The sequence below is a fragment of the Amia ocellicauda genome, chromosome 18 (genome assembly GCF_036373705.1).
Source record: "Amia ocellicauda isolate fAmiCal2 chromosome 18, fAmiCal2.hap1, whole genome shotgun sequence".
Lineage (NCBI taxonomy): Eukaryota > Metazoa > Chordata > Actinopteri > Amiiformes > Amiidae > Amia > Amia ocellicauda.
Window position 1 is genome coordinate 18113498 of NC_089867.1, and position 24548 is coordinate 18138045.

At 39.1% G+C, this 24548-nt stretch overlaps 1 protein-coding gene across 2 annotated transcripts in view; it reads left to right on the forward strand.

The window, feature by feature from the left end:
• Positions 1-3756: 3756 nt before the first annotated feature.
• The window catches only part of pik3cd (phosphatidylinositol-4,5-bisphosphate 3-kinase, catalytic subunit delta), a 31465-nt gene continuing 10673 nt past the window's right edge, over positions 3757-24548 (forward strand). Inside the window, exons 1-11 of one of the 2 annotated variants that reach the window (XM_066691031.1) lie at positions 3757-4055; positions 8995-9166; positions 10617-10845; positions 11280-11512; positions 12065-12244; positions 13521-13676; positions 15425-15514; positions 19103-19324; positions 22924-23020; positions 23516-23646; positions 23852-23902. In XM_066691031.1, the coding sequence (XP_066547128.1) occupies positions 9026-9166; positions 10617-10845; positions 11280-11512; positions 12065-12244; positions 13521-13676; positions 15425-15514; positions 19103-19324; positions 22924-23020; positions 23516-23646; positions 23852-23902 (1530 nt within the window). In that variant the 5' untranslated portion in view covers positions 3757-4055; positions 8995-9025. The remainder of the gene's footprint in view (positions 4056-8994; positions 9167-10616; positions 10846-11279; positions 11513-12064; positions 12245-13520; positions 13677-15424; positions 15515-19102; positions 19325-22923; positions 23021-23515; positions 23647-23851; positions 23903-24548) is intronic. The other variant, XM_066691032.1, reaches the window with a different exon arrangement.

Genomic DNA, 24548 nt, shown 5'->3' on the forward strand with positions numbered 1-24548 from the left:
TTAATGTTATATTGTTACATTGAAATATTAACATATTTTACATTTTTCCAATACTAAAAGAAAGGCTTCAAACAATGGATCTCAGAGCAGCTGGTGTTTGTTTTATTCAGATGTTGGGTAATATAACTATACATTACATTTAAACATTATGTGTATTTGTACAGAATAACTGTCTTCAAGCATAATTCAACACACTAATATTTATTTTTCCCCCGCCACAATAATAGTTTAAAAGGATTACAAAATGTAAACTGTATGTTACAAACAAATGCACACATTACATACGTACATATATACATCAATAAAAATAAGACATTGATAGTTGATGTGCACTTCTATTGTGGAAGCAAGCTTTTAAACCTGTTTATCAATACAGAAACATTTGTTATTAGTTATTTCTGGCACCGGGTGTCACAGTTTACTAAATCATAACTTATTGCCACAAAAGGAAGGAAAGGGAAACTTTAAAAGCATGTGTCCTATTTCTGTTCTTTGCATAGGCATTTGTTTCAATAAATTAACTGTCAATTGATTATAAATGTTTCTTTAATCGGGAAATGTATATTACATAACACTTACATTTTTAACACCAATAATGAGAGCGGGAGTGATTTAATTACATATTTACAAATGTTCCACAGTTAAAATAAAAAAATGATAAACAATAATAATACTAATAGTAATAATAATGTGGACCAATCAACTTATGTAGATTTTGTTCCAGGAGACAAATTATTCTGTTCAGTGGTATTGCTTTTCTGTGAATCATTGATAGGCCTCTTGTTTAATTTAACTTCATGAACAATTCTTTGAACAGTATTTCCTTTGAATCTTGCTAAGAAGAGCCCCAGGCCAGCCTAAAGGACAGGTCTAATTTGATTATTTACAGTTCATATTTTTCTCTAAGGGTGACAGACTGTTGCTTCTTTCATTTTGCCTCATGTGCTCTTTCCGTACAGCACTGTGTAAACTTCAATAGGCATTACAAATGACTCTACTGTGTATTTATGATTGAGTGGCAAATGATTGGGAGTTTTACTGGGAGGAATCCTCAGTATAACATGAGATCGCAACCACAGAGACAACCTCTCTGCATCTATTTATGGCTTTATCTTGGTTATTAATAACTTACATACATACAGCAGCCACCAAAATGTATCCATACCATTGATGAGGTGTAACTTCATGTTGACTTGGCAAAAAAACGAATGCAAAACCTTTTCTAAACAAATAAACCAAAAAGCAAATAATGTGTCAATACTATAGACATTGATAGCAGAGCTGTGAAAAGCATTTATAGATGTTTCTAAATATGCAATGTTTGACATTTATCCAGACCTCTGCAATCAGTATGTTTGTGAATCCACTTTGGCTTTAATATGGAGGAAATAGTTCCTCTAGATTCCAGGAACAACACGTACTTACTTGCGTAATTACTGTCTGTAATCAATTGCTCTGTCAGATTAAACAGGAGTAGGAGTCTGCTTTCTGGTGTGAGTCTTAGGTCAGTTGTCCTGGCAGGTCATTCGTTAACAACCAAGGCTATATATGGGCTAATTGGGGGTGTGACTCTATAAAAGGCATGAGTGCCTCTGTACAGTACTCGCACAAAATGGCTTAGACATGGTTGGGACTGTTTAAGTAAGAATGTAAAATATAATTAATTAAGAAAGTAAGATATTTTTTCCCAAGGGAAAAGTGTATGAGTGTGTATGATTGTATTTTCTACTTTCAACGTTCTACAGTTTAAAGCTTTTTAAATATATCAAGATTGTTCATTACTGTAATGGGGATTTCTTTTTTAATAAAGTTTTTACATTTTAAAGATTTGGGACATGATTTACACATATTATCCTTTGTAAACAGAATGTTCTCAACTAAAAATGTTTTCTCATGTAGTAAGAAATATGACTGCTCATGCATTGTATGAAAGAGTGATACAAGTGAAAAGAGATCTCACTCAGGTTTTATGTTGTGTAGGTTTAAGTGGGTGTAATGCAAAGGTTTTTTTTATTTGAAAAGAAGTTGTGGTTGATACTTAAAATGTTTTTCAGAGGTGGATAGTGTTCAGACCAGACGGGAGAAAGTTAGAGGAAATTGGAAAATATGAACCCTTTATGATTTATGAACACTGCCTCTGAGAGGGTGACAGGTTGTGAAGTCAGCTCTCTTATTGGAGTGCCTGTACAGTATTAATTAGTCAAGGGATCATCTCTAATCCATGCATCATGTTTAGAAAAATAGAATCCCTTATATGGTTTCTTGATCTTTTTATATATGATGGTGATATCTATCTATCTGTCTGTCTATTGATGTATGCATGTAGGTAAATCATTTTCTCTCTCTCTCTCTCTCTCCATCTGTATATATATATATATATATATATATATATATATATATATATATATAGAGAGAGAGAGAGAGAAAGAGAGAGAGAAAGAGAGAGAGAGAGAGAGAGAAAGAGAAAGAGAGTCTTTACTCACTCATTACTCACTTATGACTGTGAAACCTGGTGACTTAAAGCAAACATTATACAGAAACTGCGGGCGACACAAAGGAGCATGGACAGAAAATGAAATTAATGGATCTGAGAACAAAACAAAATATTTGACATAATTTGATAGTGAACATTTTTAAATGGCAATGGGCCGGACATATTACAAAAAGAACAGATCAAAGATGGACAAAAGACTCTATGGAATGGATCCCAATAGATGAAAAAATACCTAGAAGATGACCAAATAGAAATTGGGAAGATGAAATAATAAACGTTGCAGGTGTGACATGGAAAAGAGAAGCTGTAGATCGAAGCAAGTGGAAAGATCTTGGGGAGGCCTTCATCCAGCAGGGGATCGATATGGGCTGATGGGGATGGGGATGGTGACCACATAAATAATGGGAAAATTAAATAAGAAACTTTGCCGATGTGACACGTGACCTGGAACATTGAAATACTATATAATTGTTATAGATAGAGCAGCCTTTATTGACCCCACTGCAGGATGAAGGCCTCCTGACGATTAGATGGGATTTGTAAATGCATTAGACATGTTATCACAATTCTAAGCTGTGTGTGTGTGTGTGTGTGTGAGAGAGAGAGAGAGAGAGAGAGAGAGAGAGAGAGAGAGAGAGAGAGAGAGAGAGAGAGATGTCGATTATATGTGTGGTTCTGTTTTCTTACAACTTAACATGCAGCCATTGACACATTAGTGTGCTGATTTAAAATATATATTCATTTATAAAACCTGCATCCTCTCAGAGATCCAGCTCACTATTCTCCCTGATGTTTGGATTGGTTTTCACAAACTCATTAACATGTGCGTTGTTTTTTTCAAAAAAGCTGTCTAAAGGCCAGCTGATCCAGCTGTGAAAGTGCACAGTTAAAACAAGTCCCTATGAAATTCAGTTGCCTCTGGAAAGGAATTTTGTTGATCTACGTTGAAGTCAACCGCAGTACATTTTTTTGTTAACACATTATTTTCTGAATTCTCGTTTTACTGCTTTGGTTTTTTTTTTTGCCTGTGGTAAAATATTAATGTTATTTATACTGGAAATATCCTGAGAAATGCGTCACAGACAACAATGTTTGTTTAAATGAAGTAAGGTTGTGTAGTTATTTGCTAGGGATGTCAATGTACCCGTTTTGTATTTATAGATGCATGTGATGAAGCAGGCCTCTCGTCTTCTTGTTCACAGTTTGTGGTTTATGTTGACTTTTGAGACACTCCCTCAGCTTGTCACTTGTCGGGCCGGCTGTGTGCGGAGTGCAGTGCGGAGGCAGGCGGGTCGCAGTTGTGCAGCTCACATCCTCTGCCAAGACATTAAATGCGGTTGCTGCCAAGTTCGTCGTGTGATAAAAAACTGGTATTAGAAACTCAACAGTCCCGGGCATTAAGGAAATAGTTGGAGAGGAGGAGCAGGCGGGGTGGACATCTTTCGGTTGGGAAAAGCGGATCTTGTAATTACTGCATGCACAACAGGAACGGCAGCCGGTACTTGCAATGCAATGATGGCTAAATGGGACGAGCTGTAAGAGCAACCATTTGCGAGAACAGGCAAGTACAGCTAATGTAATGTGAATGTTTTTAACTTCTCGCCGGATTCATAACCCAGTGACGGTTGCTGGAAGTTTCAGAAGCGGTGATGACGACGATATCTGTTGTAAATGATACAGGCGATATACCGTTTTCAGCTGGCTCAGACAGAGAAGGGCAATCGGAAGTTAACGCGTTTCTTTATAGGCTGCTGTTGTACACGACCGGGAGTTAAGAGCTCGTAATTGTTGTTGTCATCTCGGTTGTAACGATTAGCTGCTTAATTGGGATGCAAGAGTTATATGATTGACAGTCCTCCAGAGTGGCATTTTGATTGACAGCTCCGCGCCGGCGTGTTTCGCTCCGGGTCAGATTATTCGGATGCAATGCCTAATTGAAATATAAAACCATCACCGCACCTGTTGTGTCTGTTTTGAAACTCGTCCTTGCGATGAGCTGTCAACGGTGTAATTCAAGGGGGGATGAATGTGAATAAAAATGTCAGTTGTCGGATTCTTCCTATGCTGTGCAGTGTGCTGCTGGTAAGAGCAGGGCAAGAGATTATATGACGTGGTCTCACAAATGAGTTCTTTGCATGTGTTTGTATAAGTAAATATTAGAAATCCTAACTGTAGTAATTCTAATTAAATAATATTGCGTGCTATCTTGAAATGTATTGTCACTCCTCGCTAAATAGAAGGATTATAGTTATTCAAATATTATATCTATTTACTTTTTGTCTGTTTTTGAAATTTTGCTTACATTTATTGTAAGTAACCAATGCTTTAAGTTATCTGGAAATAAAAAGACTCAATATTTACTGATTAGGTATATTTATGTCAGGTTTGGCAGCTGTATTTTTTCTTTATATATACTTATAAACTTTGAAATATCTACAATTCTCCAGCTAGATCTGGTTCTTTAGGGTATTGTATGGTGCTTGCTTATTTATGCATGTATGTGGTTATTTATTTATTTCAAACCATATAGTGCAGTTTTTGTGCAGTGGTGTTTTGTCAGATGTACTTTTAGCTGCTTATAAAATATGGGCTGTTTTTTAACAGACCAATTTCCCTTGAAATCCCAGTGTAGATAAATTGTTCTTTTATTTACATATTTATTTTTTATATGTTTACTTCTGCATTCCATTTCTAGGCCTTTTCCCACTATTGTCAAGGGAGAAGCTGTTTTTCCTTCTCACACACAGCACTGTGCGTTGTAGGGGTCTCGGTCTGGACTAGACTTCTGCTTTCCCACAGGCTCTCAGTATGTAACAGAAACTCAGGTTCAGAGGTGGCTCTGCACATCCACACACAAACACAGCAGCCGGGTTCAGGTTTACATTTGTTCAAAATTTCGAATGGAACTGCAGGAGCATGTTTATTCAGGGCGTAGGACGTGTGACGCTGCCACACTGGGAGAGATTGGATTAGCCTTTTCCCTTTCTTGTCTTGTTCATGGTTATCTGTTTCAAAACGTCCCTGTGCAGGCAAACGGCCTAAGGGGATACTAACAAATGTGAAAGCATAGGCTATTTAAAGCAGGGTTTTGTGCAGAGGGCTATAGTAAGGCAATGCAAAATCAATAAGAAACAATCTTGAACCCAAGGAAATGCAAAGGAGAGGAACCCAAGGAAGATTAAACATCTGGATTATTTTACAGGTTTACGATAAACAACCTGAAAATGTTTGGTGTGATTAACAAATGACCAGCCTGATGAAGCATAGGTCATGCCAGAATTGAGAGCTTTTAGTCCTGTACAAATTAGCAGTCAATAGATCATTATCTGCTTTCTGCTACGTTAAAAGACTAGGTCCTATTGAGCAACTATGAAAACCCCAAATCTTCAGTCTTCAGTTTAACCCGAGATTCCAGTTGATCTAGTTGATATTGATCTAGTTAACTGAACCTAGACATTTTGTTACCAAGCCTTAGACAGTTGCTGATTTGAAATATTCATATCAATGCTCTCAGCCTGACTGCACTCTGAATGTGTGCCCCTATACTACACAGCTTTGATTATGAAGTTATTCACGCAACTGTTGTTTCATCCTCAATGTGAAAATGTGTGAACGTTTATTAAAAATCCCTTTAAAAAACCTACTTGTGAAAAACAACTTTTTAACACCCCCCCACCCGCTATCATTTAAGCTGTTAAGTGTTTCAGTTGAATAATAATTATAAAGAAATTGAACAAGCCAGTGTTTTATTTGTGCATTTGATTATTCAGTTAACCTTTAGAAATCATGTGGTCTTGTGATTGCATGCCACTAGCACACTGAGACCAGGGATTGAGATGCAGGCTCCAGTGCACCACAGGAAAACAGATCAGTCCATCCAAGGAAACGGGGGAACCCAGCACAGGCCGATTAACAGTTGCATGAACCACTGAGACTATACAGATCAGTGCTTCCCAGCCTGGAGACTTGCTTCATGATATGGGCTTCAGTTTTGTAAATTCTGTTATTTGCAGATTCAGAAGGCATGAAATATGGTACCTTGGTGGTGATTGTAAACTTTCAGGCCTCTGCAGAAGTGTTTTTATATGGCCTTACCTGTATACAGTGTATGCATATATAAGATTAAAATCATAAGATGCAACTATGTATTTCAATAGATGACCAGTGTTAAATCTGTATGAATTAGGCCTAGTTTTTATTAAAATTATTATTAAAATACATCTCGTGATTCATATGGGATTGTGTGTGTTTTATCTCCTGGCAAAACAGGCTGCGATAACCTAATGAGATTTGAGGCCTTGTAGGGCTACGGCACCAGTCCGCTGCTTTTGTCTAATGTTTAATTGGTCAGGAATGTGTGTTCCAGCTGCAATGGAACAGGAGTGTTCATGTTACTGGAATAGTTTCACTCCCAGATGGTTTGAATATCTCTCATTTTTTTTATTTATTATTACTGATAAAATGAAGCAGAGTGGGGGAGGAATTCCATGTGCTGTGCTGTGTCTTTCCCAGAAACGACTTATTTAGAGTATCTGCTCTTCTCTGGTCACCGCTCAACACCACAGTCAAAAAGTGTCAAACGTACATCTCATGAGCCGTTCGCACCTTGTCGCAGACAGCTTTACAACAAGCCATAGCGCTCACAGTAAACCACTAGCGTTAAGGAGTGTCCCACCTTTGTTGCCATAGCTCTTGGATATGGTGATGCTTATTAAAAACACATTTTATAAAATTAACATTTTAAAACGAGTATCTGCCTAGAGAAATTCTTTTGGATCACATGGTGAGCAGCTCCTTGTCTGGGACTCACGTGCCAACTGGGTGTCTCATTAATAACACATTGAATACATGTATTAATTAATAATAATAATAATAATTGTAATTCTTTTTTTTTTTGTTTTGTTTATTTAAGATAGCAGTCTCTTCTGTTACTATAGGTTTTAATATATTTTCTGGAACTTAGAAATGTAGATGTCTGCAATGAATTGATATACGATATATTGTACAGGATGTTTAACAGTTGACAGTGTTGCTTATAAAGGGTGCTGTTTGAGCTGTGGGGAGTGCAAAGGTTATCAGTCTTCACAGAGAGGACACCCAACTGACCCAGGTCCATACTTCACTGTCTGTAAAAGTTCAACAGTTTGACATTTGTAAAGCCTAAAGAAGGGAGATTTACTCTAATTTCATGAGTCTAATGGCTGTTCTTCCCTATACCATATAATTAATTAAGCTGCTGTGGACTGAAAAACAGATATGATTATGGACATTGGAAATAATTATGCAAAGGAAGAGAAGTCATGGACCGTACGGCCACATAAAGATCAAACTCTCAAATGTAATATGTATGTAAGAATATAGGATGCACCGTTATAAAACTACTCCATAAGCAACACATCCGGACTTCTTTCTAATAGTCTTTTCCAAATAAAATTAATTGAGAAATGGAAATCGATGAGATTGTCTACTGGTACTGCTGTTTGTAGAGGAGATTTTGTTTGGAAATTACAGTTTTTGGTACGGGTGGAGAATTTGGTTTTCTTCAGTTGGAGGATATTATTAATATTAATTTGCCTACTCCACTGAACATTATTTGTTACAGGTAGATTACAAAGGTGTGAAACCCACTTTCGAAAGAACAAAGCTGTAGTTATTTCAATGGGGTGATGACTGTGGTGGGGTGTAGTTCTGAGGTGAATGAAATGTGGTGACGGAATGTGAAGCAGGTGACATCTTTCATTAGAATAAAAAAATCCCCTCTCATTAAACCATCCCCAGTTGGTGTGCTTTATTGTCAAACCATGAAGGTGAATAAAGATAAACCCTTGAGATCTTTATCAGAATTAGCAAGTAAGAGAAGAATACAGTTGCAGTGTGCAGTTTCCAGGTTGAAATAATAAACTGCCTTTTACGTCAAGGCTTTCAAAGGCACCCGAGGGCACATTAGAAAGAGGTATACTCTCTTTGTTAGCACAGCTAAAATCGGAAACACAGCACGTTTAGCAAAAGCTGAATATTTATGAGAAAGTGATTAAACTCGAATAGGAGAGGAAAATCTCATCGAAAAACTGCAGTGTTCCAAGTCTATCCTTTAGAGATTTAGGGATATTATTTGAGGACGTGTTGTAATTTTGTAACTTCAAAAGGTTGTTTGTGTAGAATATATAACACATTTTAATAAAAAAAAAATGCATGTATTAATTGAATAATAAAAATAAAAACAAATAGATTTATTGTTTGGCAGATCACTCAACTTGATATATACATATATATACATATAGACATTGTAAATAAATGTTAGTGCAGCAAATCCTCTGGCAGGACTCCCAAGAGTTGTGCTTGTGCTCGGCTCAGACACAGATGGAACAGGGCCAAACGGGTCAAACTTCAGGAGAGAATGTGGTTTGCAGTGAAAATGGCCACTATCCAAGGGTTAGCCCATGTCTTTACTTCCATGACTGTGTGTTTTGACTCTGGTTCTTGTCTGCCTCCTCCTGCAGCAGGGCTGGCTGTAGATGAGCAGTAACCACGATGCCCCCAGGTGTGTACTGCATGCAGGATATCTGGGCAGAAGAGCAGAGCCCGGAGATCATAGTCGACTTCCTCTTGCCAACTGGGATCTACCTGAGCTTCTCTGTGGCCCGTAATGCTACCATTGGAGCCATCAAAAAGGTACTGCGTTCCTCTTACTCGGTGCACAGTGGGTGAAGGGTTTCCTAGTGAATAAAGGGCAGTGTGTATCTGTTAGAGTTGGAGTTAAAGTAACCACAGCTGATATTGTCACACAGAATTGTTGCAAAAAGCCCCTAAAAATATAAATCTAAAGGTGATAAATTTGGCAAAATGAAATAAATTGTAGTAAAACTGTTGGTCTGAACTCCCGAGCAGAATCTTTTACCACATCTGGTGAATCGGGCCAGGACAGAGAAGTTGTAGGTGAAGCAGTTTGCTAGTACCACTGTTTTAGAGATGTTTCTTAGCTTAGCTTCCACTTTTTATTTTCATACTGGAGGTTACTATTAAACATTATTCAATGATATATTGCATGTGTATATATATATATATATATATATATATATATATTGCCTAAGAAGCATTTAGAACATTTTACTGGAAATGAGAGCATGGATTCTTGCTTAGTACTGAACATGTTATGTAAATTTACCGTTTTACCCTGTTTAGTCTCTTCCCCTCGCTACCACATCTCGGACGTATTTCAGTTAGTTCCACTTGATTCTCTTCCCTTTTTGGTATTTTTTTCATCCTTTCCCAGCACTCATGGTTTTGCCTCCCTCCAACAGCACCGTGTCTCCTTCCACATTGGGGGGTTCAGTTTTTGGCCTTGTCCTCATGGCCTGGTCATCGTTCCCTAAGCCAAGCGATACGAGGCCAAAGTAAACTCCATTTACCTTTTACATATGTCTATTGGACTTGTCCGAACTCCTGAATTAGACTTAGTCACCCTATTTGACTTGGACATTTGGAAAAAATGCAGAATGCAAAACAAGTTTACACTTTGGCTTTGCTGTGGCATTGGAAGGTTTCTCCCCTCCTCCTATTTCACTGTAGTCAGGCATGAACATGTATCAGGTGCTTCCTTCTGTATTAATTATAAATTAAGTTGGCACTATGGTCTGTGATTATGGGAGGAGGGTTTTTGAAAGAGAAAGCGTTGTCAGTGGCTGGGCGCGGTTGTCAGAAAGGTTTGCCATCCAGGTCCTCTGCGTAAGACATGTCGTCTTGGTGACCAGGTTGCAGGTTTAGTAAGCCATAGACGAAGTTTCAGAATTTTATTTATACCAGAGGGAACCTCAAAGGAGAAAATTGCCACATGCCACACTTCTCTCATTTGCAGCAGTTGGCGCCCGACCAGGTTTGCAAATTGAGGGTCTGCTATTCAGGCCACAAGTAAAATGTGCACTTCCCTTGTAGGTTTTCCATTACAATGTCTGACTGTTTTCTTCTCCCTCCCTCCCTCTCTCTCTCTCTCTCTCTTCTCTACATTGCCCCCCATTTGTACATTTTACCCCTCTCCTACATCTTTGTCCCTCTGAACCCCTTGTCCCTGTTCCCTCTCTCTCTCCATTCATCCATCCATCTATCCATCCATCCTGCTGCTCAGTATGTGTGGAAGCAGGCCAAAGCGGAGCCTCTATTCCATGCCCTCAACGACCCCGACGCCTACGTCTTCACGTGCATCAACCACACAGCTGAGCAGGAGGAGCTGGAGGATGAGCAGCGGAGGCTGTGCGACGTCCGGCCCTTCTTGCCCATCCTGCGACTGGTGGCGCGAGAGGGGGACCGTGTGGTGAAGCTCATCAACACTCAGATCAGCCTCCTCATAGGCAAAGGTTTGTCTGCTTTGTAAGCTGGTGCCACTGCAGGGGAGATACAAATCTGCAAAAAAATCCTACCGCTGTACCTCTGAAGAAGCTGTAAGCACAACTCATACAAGGTTTGTTTTTCTCCAGCTGTCTCAGGAGAAGGAACACAACCTAAGTTCTTAAGTTCTTCATGAGCCTGCAGCTCATGAAAGCAGAAATGGTTGATTTCGAAATCAAGGATTAAGTGCACCCTAAACAAAACATTAGGAGGTTTAGGGAGAAGGGATAAAATTTACCCAGTTTAAAATAATCACACCTAGGTTACACAGTGAGCACCCAAAAGACAACTGCATATATGTGGGAGTTAGCTATATGCCCCCCTTTACAAGCAGCAAATCTACTCTTAGTAGATTCTTGACAAGGCAGTGATTGACCATCTCCCTCCGTGTGCCGCTTCACAGGTCTGCACGAGTTTGACTCTCTGAAGAACCACGAGGTCGACGAGTTCCGTTCCAAGATAAGCTCCTTCTGCGAGGAGAAGGCTTTGGATCGGCAGATGCTGTCCTGGCAGAAGTGGATGGAGTGTAACTTCCCATGTGAGCTGGAGCCTTGCCCCACGCTGCCGGAGACGGGCAGCCTGAAGTCTCGCAGCAGCAAGAAGCTCATCGTCAATGTCAAGTTCGAATCCAGTGAAGTAAGTCCCTACAGCTTCCCCACCAGCTGGGCACTGAAGTTTCACATTGTGGCTCACTCTACCCAGGCCAATTTCAAATTGAAATCTATACTTGCGATGGTGTCTTCACCAGAGGATTCTATACCTAAAGGATACCCACCATCATGTATGGTGTTAATTTTACGATGGGTAGGTCGGAGTTTTGATTTGGTGCAGGCCTGTATTTGAATGTCTCTGCTCTGAGCAGCAGTGCGAACCACTCCCAGCATTCCTTAGGGGATTAGAGCAGCATTGACTCAGGTGGTCACGGTTAATATTTTATTCATTAATCAGCCTGCAGACATTAATGAAACTGGTTCAATTCATCTAATTTCTCTGAACTTCTTCATCTTAGTAGTGTTGTTTAAGATTGAGCCTTAGGCACGCTTGTGACAGGATCCTTTTTTGGTAATGGAAATTCCCATTTACAATGGATGCCTTATTGCAATAGCTACAAGTCCTCCACTCCACACTGCTCTAGCAGTGTGCCCACAATTGAGTACATTTGTGTAAACAAACCTTTATCTTTTGCAGGAGAGCTTCACATTTCAGGTTCAACCCCAAGACATTCCCTTAACTCTAATGCAGTCCGCTCTGAAGAAGAAAGCCACGGTCTTCCGACAAATCAAACAGGAAAAAATCGAAGATTATACCCTGCAAGTGAATGGGAGGAGTGAATATATTTATGGAAAATACCCCCTGAGTCAATTCAAAGTGAGTAGCATCAGATTATCAAGGTGCATTTTTTAGGGATCCATTTCTTTGTTTTTGAGGTAGAATCTAAAGTGAGCTTGTACATCAATTATGAAACCCTTTGTATAAAGCGAGCCATTTTCTATATGTAACCTTCTGAGTTCCCTTTACATTCACTGTGATGTTTGCATAAACACCATCAATTCAAAGTTTAAAAACATTATTTTGAATTTACTTACATTAGGACTAATATTGTATGTTATATGATTACTTTCTTGTACTGTAATAGTAAGCTGCCTGGTGAATGAGCATCTACTAAGACGTACATTATTATTATTATTATTATTATTATTATTATTATTATTATTATTATTATTATTATGTTTGATTCTGAGCAACAAATAACAGATTGTTTTGACAAGATATTCAGAATTACTTAGCAGTTTTATTCACTTTGCTTATATTTGGTGTGTGTGTGGGGGGTATCTGCATGTTACAGCTCTTTTACATTTTATAATTTTATTTTCAATTTTTGCAATATTCCCTAACACTCTAATTAAGGCAAGAAGTTTAGTCTAAGTTTAGTCCAAAAAAATTAATTAGATGTTGTTTTTTGCATCTGTGCTTTTAGCATTTGAGTTAAGTGGAAGTACTGTTTGTTTTTCACACACTGGCTGTGCCTGCGCTGCACCCTACGGAAGCAGGAGCGTTACTGTTGGTATTGAAACGAACACGCTTTTGGCATTATGATTCATCTGTTTACCAGCCCTAAGCAGTAACTGAACGTTACAGGCACTGCACTTTAGGAAAATCAAGTGATGGGGCTCTGAGGTTCTTTACATAACGTGTACACACTCTGTGAAGGACAGACTATTTCTGCAGGACATGCTGCCCCAGTTAGACGATTAAGATCTGATCTTTGTTCCTCGCTCACGTCAGACATTAAACATTTGTTTGAATCACTTAATCAGCAGACCCTGTAGTGAGCATTCATAGTAGGGCGCCTCATGGTCTCCCTAGCCAGACATGTCTTGGAAAGTCTGCATTGTTTTGGGATAGTTTGTTACATCAGCAGAAAGTCTAGGGCTCGTAGGACATTAGAGCATTGAACCTCAGCAGCAGGATCTTCTTTTTGGTTTGTTTGTTTTGTTTTTTTAAATGAAATAACCACAAGATCAACTCCATTGAGGACTCTTTATTTATTTTTATGTCTTGAACCGCAGTTGAAATTGGTATTTGACTTGGAACTTTCCTTTTTCTTCCCGTCAAACCCCACCCTCCACTCTTCCCTCTTCAGTACATCTGTTCCTGTCTGCACAATGGTTTGACTCCTCACTTGACAATGGTGCATTGCTCAACAGTCAGTAAAATGCAGGATGAACAAGGGGGTTTCATCATGCAGGTTTCCAAAAGCCGAACGTCTTCCAAACCGCCTCCATTACCCCTCAAAAAGGTAAGAGGCTGATAGACTAGGGAATGTTTTGGACCTTCTTTAAAAATTAACCAGTTGCTTTCTTCATCCAGACGGAGCAGCAATTCTGCTCGTGAAATGTTGCCTTTCGTTCTTTTCAGTGGACTTTGCAACCTTTTAGGCATTCCAAGCATTTGAACAGTAACTTTTAAGTTGACTGCAGGTTCACTTGTTTACTCATTGACTTTCAGTGTCTTGTGGCAGAGTTGATTCCAGAAATGAATAATAAAAAGGATCAAGTACTGAGCAGCTACCTATGTTCGTCCTCTACAGAAATGATCACAATAAAAAAAAAAAAAATCAAGCCTAATAGTGTTGTCGTTCCCTCACCACATTGAATTGTGCTCACACTATTGCAAAATACCAGATTGCATCAAAAGTTGCCAATTTTTCAACTGCCATAATAAATAAATAAATTGCAGGACCTTGCAAGAATTAAAGAATATGTGTATTTAAAAAAAAAGGTGAAGTGGGTTTCCAGGTCTTTACAAAATGGAAACATTATTATGATGATTTATTTTTTTACATTTCACAATCAAAATCAATATCAATCTTTCCTCCAGGGGACATGCATACATTCATACATTTGATTTAAAGGCAACCAGACTGGACTTAAGACGTGTCTCTCTCTGATCAGGATGTCTGTATGTGGGTGTACACACAAGTGCGATATGGAGGCTGACACTGCAAACAGAACGGTGCATGGGCAGCCAGCATTTGAAGAAAATGAACAGATGAAAAGATAGTAACACTGTATCCGAAATGAGCAGTTCCTGTTTATTGGTTTTCAGAAGCTTGGATGATTTATTGGTGTCAACATTATTCATAGTCTAAACGTCATGATCAACAGATATATTTTTCTTCCTCTTCTCCTTGACTGAAATGTAGAAATATAAAACTGCAAACCCATGTGGCCATTTCATCCCTTTGTCACTTTAGCAGGTGTAGAGAGTGGGCTGGGGGTATTTCCAGCCCAGTATTTCTGATGACGGATTTTCAAACTGCTTTGCAATAAATACTCATTCATGTGTCAGTGCATTTTGTAATGTATTGCCTTACTGTTTGTTAGTGATCATAACTTAATACGTTGATAGTTTTTTTAACTTGATTTACAAATTAAAGGCCTGCGAGAGGGACTATCTAAATTATTTGTGCTTCAGCGTAATCTCTGGATTAAGTGGTTTTCAAAAACCCTTTTAAAAATCTCTCCTTATAATGGCTTCATCCATTGTTTGGAGCTGTAAATTGAATCAAAAATAATGATTGAATTAAAAAAAGATAATCTTGAAATAACTGTCTGCACAGATGAGAGTACTGAATCAAGTAGGATCTAATTCCAGTTTAATGTGTTACATTTTTCTTGTTGAAGTAGCTTTATTGATTTGAAGTAAAAAAAAAGGAAAAAACGTAAGTATGACTGTTGCAAAAGCACTGTTTATTCCATGCAGACATATGCTTCTTAAATTTAAGTTTGTGTTAATTCAGAAGTCCATTTTGGAATTGCCAGTTGTTAATAAACACAATTCAAACCTGTTACGTCTCCTTAAGGGATGGATTAGAAATTCATTTTAAATTCTCTTTTCAAACCATTGGACCTATAGGTTTTTTAATTTGTCCATACGTACATGTGTTGTACTGGGTGCTGGGACGGAGGGGTTTATGATTAAGCATAATCTGCAGTATAGTCAAAACAAAATAATAATTATTTTCTTTGTCCATTTCTTTTGCAGCAAACCATTTCATCATTGTGGACTATAAAGGAGCCATTCTATATACACCTCATGCAGGGCAGCCGGGTAAATGCAGGTGAAGGAATGAAGGTTAGTGCCACTAGCAGCGCCGAATTTAGTGCTGCATCAGGTTGTTTACGAATGTGTCTCGAGAAGACCAAAAAGAAAAAGACCTATTTGCAAGTCATGCGGTCATGTGACCTAACCGCATTTTTTTTCCCATAATTCATCAGCGGTTTCGTAAAACATTTAAAAACAGGAAGTGGGGAGGAACTATCTGGCCTACCCTCTTAGCGCTGAGCCTTGATTCTTAGAAAAAGGCAGCGTTTTGTCACTCATACTTCTCAGTATCAACCTAACCCTCCTCTGTGGTCAGAGAGACTGAAATGGAGAAAATGGTGGGGGTGGGGAGGAAGGGTAAGGCATGCCATGGAGTTTACGCACACACATGAATGGCAAGAGGAAATCAGGTGAATTGAAACAGAGAAAGAAAGCAGATCTGCATGGAAAAGATATACTGTGTTGCTTGCAGCATAATGCTATCGTCTTATTAAGCACAACCATGTTAGTCTACCAAAGAATATTTTCTCACTAAAGAAGTGTTTTAAAATTCACGGGGCTCATGATTAATGGAAACAGCCTTCCTAAATATTGCAGATTTTAAATGTGCATACATGTCTTCCAGGTAATCACTGATAGTCCCTTGATCCATACTGAGAGCATCAGTTCTGCGCTGCTCTATGATTAATCCCCATATTGAGTGTCTTGGCAGGGTCATGGTTTTTACACTGTATACTTAACCCAACAATAAAGCATTTGTCACACTATACTGTTATTTCGCTGCCCTTTTCAGTCTAAAAAGATTGTGTCTGTGGAATTCAGTACTACATTTCAAACTTGTCCTCAATAGCTGCACAAAAACATTCTGGCTGAAGCCAACACCAAATAATACAATAAGCACAGGTACTGTAGATGGTGCTGCCAATGCAGATATAACATATTTGGTAGAAAGACAGCTTGATTTTGCTCTACAGTGTTTTACATTATTGAGGAATAAATATGTTTATGTATATGCTTATCATTGTGTCCCACAGCATACAGAATATAGTGATATAGGTAATATTTGATAATGGGTATTCCTGTTGTGTATCCTATAAAATAGGCGACAGTGTATTGTTGCCCTGCCAGAATACTGTATGTGATTGATAATATGATATATCAGCATGCAGAGGTGGAGGTGTGAAAGTGACACATCAGGCATAATATTTGCAGGGAGAAATCGCTGCTGTCTGATTGGTGTAATGGTGCAATCAGACACTGAAACACTACAGATCTTGCGCAGTCCCCAGAGAATAATGTGGTGCAATTCACGGCTACATTTCAACCCCTTCTTACCTCTGCTAGGATGTTGTCTAACTCATTTGAATCCTATAGGCATGTTTGGTCACAAAAGGCTTCTGTTTCGGAGTGTTTTCTTATTCTAGGTCGATAAGTTCAAGTATCTTTAGACTTGTTACGTCCACACACAAAAACACTTTTGTTCACTGGAAGGAAGACGAAGAAGATTAACGATAGCTATGGGTGTTTGATACAGACAGTTTTGACCTTAAATGTTACTGTTTACATTTTTATGTAGTGAAATGTGCCCACGAGTGCACAGTTGGGGTGTCTCTGTTTGGATAGAACAAATGTGTCAAATACATAAAATCTCACTGCCGTTCAAAGATGGTTCACAATAGTGCACTGCATCAAACCGGCACTTTTTAGATTTGGTTGCATTTTAAAAAAGCAGAAATAAATTGAGAAAAATTATTCATTTTTTTCTTGGTTAAACCAAAGAAGTCAATTGCAAAGTTTGAGCAAGACAGACGTGGCAGTTGAAGCAGATACAGTGTAACAGCAAAGGAATAACTTTAAGTTTAATGGAAGAACAAGGAACGTCGCCCTTTTAAAATACAGCTGTGTGTATGTGTCTATTTAGGCATGCATCCCCCATATCTAATTAGTTCAGTAGTCCAGGGAGACCAGGGAGAGAAGCTGCCGGCGGGTGATTAATCTCAGTCTCTCAACTGTCCTGAGAATAGACATCTGCTCAGAGCAGGTGATCACTGTGTGGGTGGAGCTCATTTCTGCATTTCTTTCACAGGCCTTAGAAAAAGTGAGGAGGAAAGATCTGGGGCTGGTCCTGGATGGCCAAGATCCTGCCCTTTGATTAGGTCACTTCAAATGGTCAAGGAGTAGACTCTGGGTAAACTTTCACTCAGTCAGTTATCCCATGTTTGCTTGGCAGGATGAGCAGAAGGTCATGAAATTTCTGTCGTGAAGTGAAAGGCATCTTGAATGGTGTATTTCCATAATCTGGTAACAAAGAGGAACACTTCACTGATGTTGTGTGAGCTTCTTATAGGGCTAATGCCATTGGCTCATTCAGCCATTACGTCTTGCTCCACCATTTTAAAACCAGTTTATGCATCAAAAAGACACGTGACTTAGGCAGACACCTCTAACCCTGTGTAAGATAAATCACTGAGCCTTCAGGCATAATGATATACAGAAGCGTCCACTGTATTAACGGTAATGTAATGAGCCTTTCAGAATGTATTAAGAGTAAAGAAGTCATTTAAATAAAAAATAAATTAAAAAATCTTCTGGTTATTTTTGTTTTTGACAGTAGTAGTCCCAGCGGAAGAAGCCCTAGGTTAGTTTCCTCAACAATAAGACTTATTCAGCTGCTCCCAGATGTTGTAAAGAGATTATAAATGCATATGACTGTGGCTAGAGAAGATTAAGATGCCCTTGTCTGGTGTTAATAAGATATATTGTACCATAATGCTTCGTGGCTCAAGGCCTAACACAGAATCTTGATATTCAGGCTTAATAGCTTAGTGTGGTTAGGAAAAGGGAGGGGGGTACAGGGTCCTTACCTGAAAGAGAACAAAATAAACGACTCGTTCTGTGACTAAGCTTTGGTTTGCAGCTGCAGATCACAGGGTACTTTCTGTTCTCTTCCCATTCCACGGGTCTTTGTGCTGAAGCTTGCATGTGGTATATGAAACCCTTCTTTTTGGATCTACTAAAAGTTAAACCGCTTTCCGTTATCTGCTGTATAGTGTGAGTAGTGGACGGCTTATAACTCTGATTATCAAATCTATCCGGAACGAAAACTTTTTCTACTGAGACATCTACTGTATCAGCATCCGCAATTCCCGTTCAGCCGCAGTCCACAGTGACATCACTCCTCTGCAGATCTTCTTTCTTGCATGTCAGATATAGCATGGGTTAAACCTGGCCTTGTCATTCTAACATCGCTTATCATTCTGTGTACATTATTACTCACTAACCGTAAGTTAACCAGCTTGTTTTTATTTATGTTCATGGTTTGTGGCTTATGGCTTATGGGTAAGCAAACAACAGCAAATTTGATCATTCATAATCTTCATAATCAACATTGGCTTGTTTTCAGCAACTCTGGGTTGATATGGTTATTAAGTGTTGCTTCTTACCCACAGTATTTCTGAGTCTAAAGCAGAGTGTAGTTCTTAATAAAGAATTAGATACTGCAGGAGCCTAATACTTGGACCATTAACTGAGGAACCCTGGTCTAAACCTACTGTTTCTTTACCTCTCTCTTTTTTGGTCTTTCTCTCTCTCTCTCTCTCTCTCCCCTCTATCCCTCAGCTCGTTGTTCAGGCTGGTCTCTTCCACGGCAGTGAGATGCTGTGTAAGACAGTGACCAGCAATGAGGTGAACGTCTGCTCGGAGCCCCTCTGGGAGCAGAAGCTGGAGTTTGACATCAACATCAATGACCTTCCGCGTATGACCCGCCTCTGCTTCGCACTGTACGCGGTCATCGAGAAGACCAAGAAGCCCCGGTCCACCAAGAAGAAGCACAAGAAGGCTGTGAGTTCGAAATTTTCAAATAACAGGTTAAAATTATTCTAACTGATGCATCAACCAGTGAATGTTTCCTAAATGCAGCCCCTTTATATTATGCAAATAAGTAGCAGGGATGTTTTGGTAAAAAGAACTGCAGGAACAGGTGGAATAAAAAACTAAAATACAATGATTAGTTGCCTTACAGTAGAACACTATTAACCATGCAATCGTTTAATTTATAAATCATCATGAGGCTGTATGTTTTCATTTCCATGTCCAGGCAAACAACAGTCCTGCAGGTGTTAAACATCATCAAGGAACTGGAAACATTGTCTTACCTTGTACCTGCAAATAAATAATCCAATTAAAGCACAAAGCAACTGAGTTTGAAGCTGCTGACTGTGGCTTAGTTTAAATAAATCAAACGCTGCTGATTTCATAAAGGGCACTTGGTTAACAGTCAGCAAGAGTGGGGGAAAAAAGTATTTTTTTCCCCTGCTGATTTTGTACGTTTGCCCACTGACAAAGAAATGATCAGTCTATAATTTTAATGGTAGGTGTATTTTAACAGTGAGAGACAGAATAACAACAAAAAAATCTTGAAAAATGCATTTCAAAAAAGTTATAAATTGATTTGCATGTTAATGAGGGAAATAAGTATTTGACCCATTCGACTTAGTACTTGGTGGCAAAACCCTTGTTGGCAATCACAGAGGTCAGATGTTTCTTGTAGTTGGCCACCAGCTTTGCACACATCTCAGGAGGGATTTTGTCCCACTCCTCTTTGCAGATCCTCTCCAAGTCATTAAGGTTTCGAGGCTGACGTTTGGCAACTCGAACCTTCAGCTCCCTCCACAGATTTTCTATGGGATTAAGGTCTGGAGACTGGCTAGGCCACTCCAGGACCTTAATGTGCTTCTTCTTGAGCCACTCCTTTGTTGCCTTGGCTGTGTGTCTTGGGTCATTGTCATGCTGGAATATCCATCCACGACCCATTTTCATTGCCCTGGCTGAGGGAAGGAGGTTCTCACCCAAGATTTGACGGTACATGGCCCCATCCATCGTCCCTTTGATGCGGTGCAGTTGTCCTGTCCCCTTAGCAGAAAAACACCCCCAAAGCATAATGTTTCCACCTCCATGTTTGACGGTGGGGATGGTGTTCTTGGGGTCATTCCTCCTCCTCCAAACACGGCGAGTTGAGTTGATGCCAGAGAGCTTGATTTTGGTCTCATCTGAGACCACTTTCACCCAGTTCTCCTCTGAATCATTCAGATGTTCATTGGCAAACTTCAGACGGGCCTGTACATGTGCTTTCTTGAGCAGGGGGACCTTGCGGGCGCTGCAGGATTTCAGTCCTTCATGGCGTAGTGTGTTACCAATTGTTTTCTTGGTGACTATGGTCCCAGCTGCCTTGAGATCATTAACAAGATCCTCCCGTGTAGTTCTGGGCTGATTCCTCACTATTCTCATGATCATTGAAACTCCACGAGGTGAGATCTTGCATGGAGCCCCAGACCGAGGGAGACTGACAGTTATTTTGTGTTTCTTCCATTTGCGAATAATCGCACCAACTGTTGTCACCTTCTCACCAAGCTGCTTGGCGATGGTCTTGTAGCCCATTCCAGCCTTGTGTAGGTCTACAATCTTGTCCCTGACATCCTTGGACAGCTCTTTGGTCTTGGCCATGGTGGAGAGTTTGGAATCTGATTGATTGATTGCTTCTGTGGAAAGGTGTCTTTTATACAGGTAACGAGCTGAGATTAGGAGCACTCCCTTTAAGAGAGTGCTCCTAATCTCATCTTGTTACCTGTATAAAAGACAACTGGGAGCCAGAAATCTTGCTGATTGATAGGGGATCAAATACTTATTTCCCTCATTAACATGCAAATCAATTTATAACTTTTTTGAAATGCATTTTTCTGGATTTTTTTGTTGTTATTCTGTCTCTCACTGTTAAAATACACCTACCATTAAAATTATAGACTGATCATTTCTTTGTCAGTGGGCAAACGTACAAAATCAGCAGGGGATCAAATACTTTTTTCCCCTCACTGTATGTAAGACATATGCAAGAACAAATTCAGAAGTTTCTTCTCTGCTTTGTTTGAATTGTTGTTGGGTAGATCTGAGGCCTGGTACCTGACTCGGTGACTGTGGTTGAGACGTTTGCTTGTTTGGATTAAGTGCATCTGTGTATTTTACTGACATCTGCAAAGCAGAGTCATTGGCCTTTGATCTTCTTAGTAGAGGTAATAGTAAAATGCACACAATAGTAGAGTTTCCTGTATGGTCAGTAGGCCTATATCATATTAAATAGATTGAGTACAATCTAAATTAAAGAAGACATGTTGGAGAGTGTAAAATGTAAAAATGAATCAAGATGATTTAGTGTTATTCTCTGTAATGTTTTTCTTTTTACTTTCAATGAGAATGAAACACCAGGGTAGCAGTCCATTCGGTGGATGTACGATTTTCTAATTAAATGAGAACAGGGTAAACACAGTACACTGTCACTTCTGCTTTCCTTGTTTTTTTTTTTGTTTTACTTCTCGTATTCTGAGATGTTAGAGAAGTCCAGGGAGGTTAAGCATGTAAATAGAGAAGTTCACCTCAGACTCGGAAGGCTGTTTATCCGTTTTTGGGTTGTTGTTGTTGTTGTTTTTGCAGCATCATTGTAAGTTTGGTGGTACATTGCTAGAGGGCTGTTTTTCGCCTTGCAGTTTTACTCATGCTCATTCGAAAAAGTGGCTAAGGTCATTATATAATCTCCCTTTAATTTCTGTAAAGAAAGCAAAGTGCTTGTTCGACTGTTGCCTAGTTTGTTAACCAGCAGCTGGTGTTTATATAAATATTCATTTATTTGTTTTTGTTTTCCAAAGTTAAATCCTAATTTACACACAAAAAACGATGGCAAACAATAAGTGCATTCTGCTGTACTACGAACTTGATAGGCCATTGATAACCTAATTATCAAGGCTATCAAAAAATACCAAGTGTTCTAAAATATAAACTCAGGACCATTTCATGTTCAGACTTGGAGAGAGAGAAAATCTATTTTCATACAGATTATGGTGTAGGTTTGCAGACCTGTTGCTTTGGCTGATAGCCACCTAATCAGGCAGTGACTTTGGGAGTTGGAACCGTAAGACAGAAACATGTCAGGAGGGGTGATATTACACAGGCTGTCTTCACTGCCTTTTTGTTCTTGTTTTGAACTGATTTACTTTACAGGAAGTGTGTTTTGATCCTCCTGAGCTTTTCATTGCAAGAAACAAGCAGGAGGCTGTTCGACTAAACCTTGTTGTGTGTGGAGTGGGTGAGCCCAGTGTTTGAGTGGAAAATGCTCTAGTCGGAGTAGCAGCAGTGGAACCACAATGAGCATTGGCTGTTGACGTAGTGCTGGGTGCACAGTAATATTTGTCTCCCTTTATTATTCACTGCAGGTGCGAATTCAGTGTCTGGCATGTTTTTTGCCAAGTCTGTAGAACATAATTGTATGAAAACTGACCAAAAATTCACAATGAATAAGTGAAGTTAAGATAATAGTAAGATGAAAAATATGAGTATCTAAAACAACCTAAGGAGGAACTAAGATCATGTTTTAATTTCTGTTTTTGGTGCAGGACTGTCCTTTGGCCTGGGTGAACACCACAGTGTTTGACTATAAGGAACAGCTGAAGACAGGGGATGTTTCCCTTTATACCTGGCCCTCCGTTCCAGGTACTGAGCACACACACTTTGCTCTGATGAAGCCTTTGGCACTAACAAAACAATCTCACATTACGTAAGAGCACTAGGGCATGGGAAAGATCACACACAGGAGGGGGTGATTGGGTCCATCTGGCTGTTGTTTGGTTTCCAACAGCTAGTTTTCTTTTCCGGTAGTATTTTTAAACGAGTCAAAAGAGACACACACTTGTAAAACACTAATGACGGGGGGGGAAGATATGAAGAAACTAAAATTAAAATTCTTTAGCAAGGTGCCCTGTTTTGAAATGTCGGTGCTTGTTTGCATGCTTTTAGAATCTGTAATTACGTTTTAACCCTATTTATACCTGTCGTGAGATTGTTCTTGTTCTTGTAAAGCATTTAAAATAAATACATAATTTGAAAGGTGTATCAGTTCTTGGAGGGGTTTCCATTTTTGTTTTGCTGTTTTATTTGGCATTGAAATGTGAGGAATTACTGAGAATTGGTCCTGTTTTTGTTTCTCAGATGATAAGGGTGACCTGCTAAGCCCCATGGGTACTGTGGAGTGTAACCCCAACACGGACAGCACTGCTGCACTGATAATTCGCTTCCCGAACATTCGACCCCATCCCATTTATTATCCTTCCTTTGAAAAGGTAAGTTGGTGGCCCACTGCAGCTGTGTTTGTGTTTGCTCCATTGATGACTTTTATATCAAGACTTTTTATATAATTTGAATCTGGCAGGCATCTGTCTCAATAATGCTGTGGCTGCTGCTTCTTCTCCTTGTGGTAGTCAGTCACGTTCCACAGTTTTTCTTACTAACTTGCATTTGACAACACATTACTTTCTCTCCTTTCAGATCATAGATTTGGGGAAAAATGGCAAAATGGCAGTGGCGACAAAGGAGGAGGTATGTGAAGAGCATATTTGAAATGTATGTGTGGATATGGGAGGGCTTCCCACAGTCTGGTACTGGAGGGTTAGATCCTTTCAGGTTATATGTCTCTTTATTCCCCCTCCTGCAAAAGCATTGGGGAGGATTTTAAGTTAGATGTAACAAGTTAAGCAAATGATGCGTTCAAAAGAAGAAGCATCGTGGCTCTCGGGGACTGGACTTTGGGCACCAGTTGACACGGTACAGAGAACCTAAAGGAACCTAAACGAAAACTACACACACTTATTAATGATTATTATTTTAATTAGTCACAGGTGTCTATGCAGGAATTCATATAATGTGTTTTTTATTTATTATGTCATCTATGGTGCTCCATAAAAACAATGTGATGTTTTGTCTTGATGGAAGACAAGAAAACAACTGCACTCTAAGGATAGTTACTGTTATTATGTTTTTCTGTCTGTAAATTGTTTTCCCATCATCAAAAACAATTATGAAGAAAATAGGCTTCACAGATATATTAATGAACCGAAAAAAGGAATAATAAAATGTCACAGATGTTTCTTTTATAATAACACAGAAATGATGCCTGTATCCTTTCACATCCTGTACTTATTATGTGAATGTAAATGTCATATTTTTAAATTGCTTTTGTGGATAT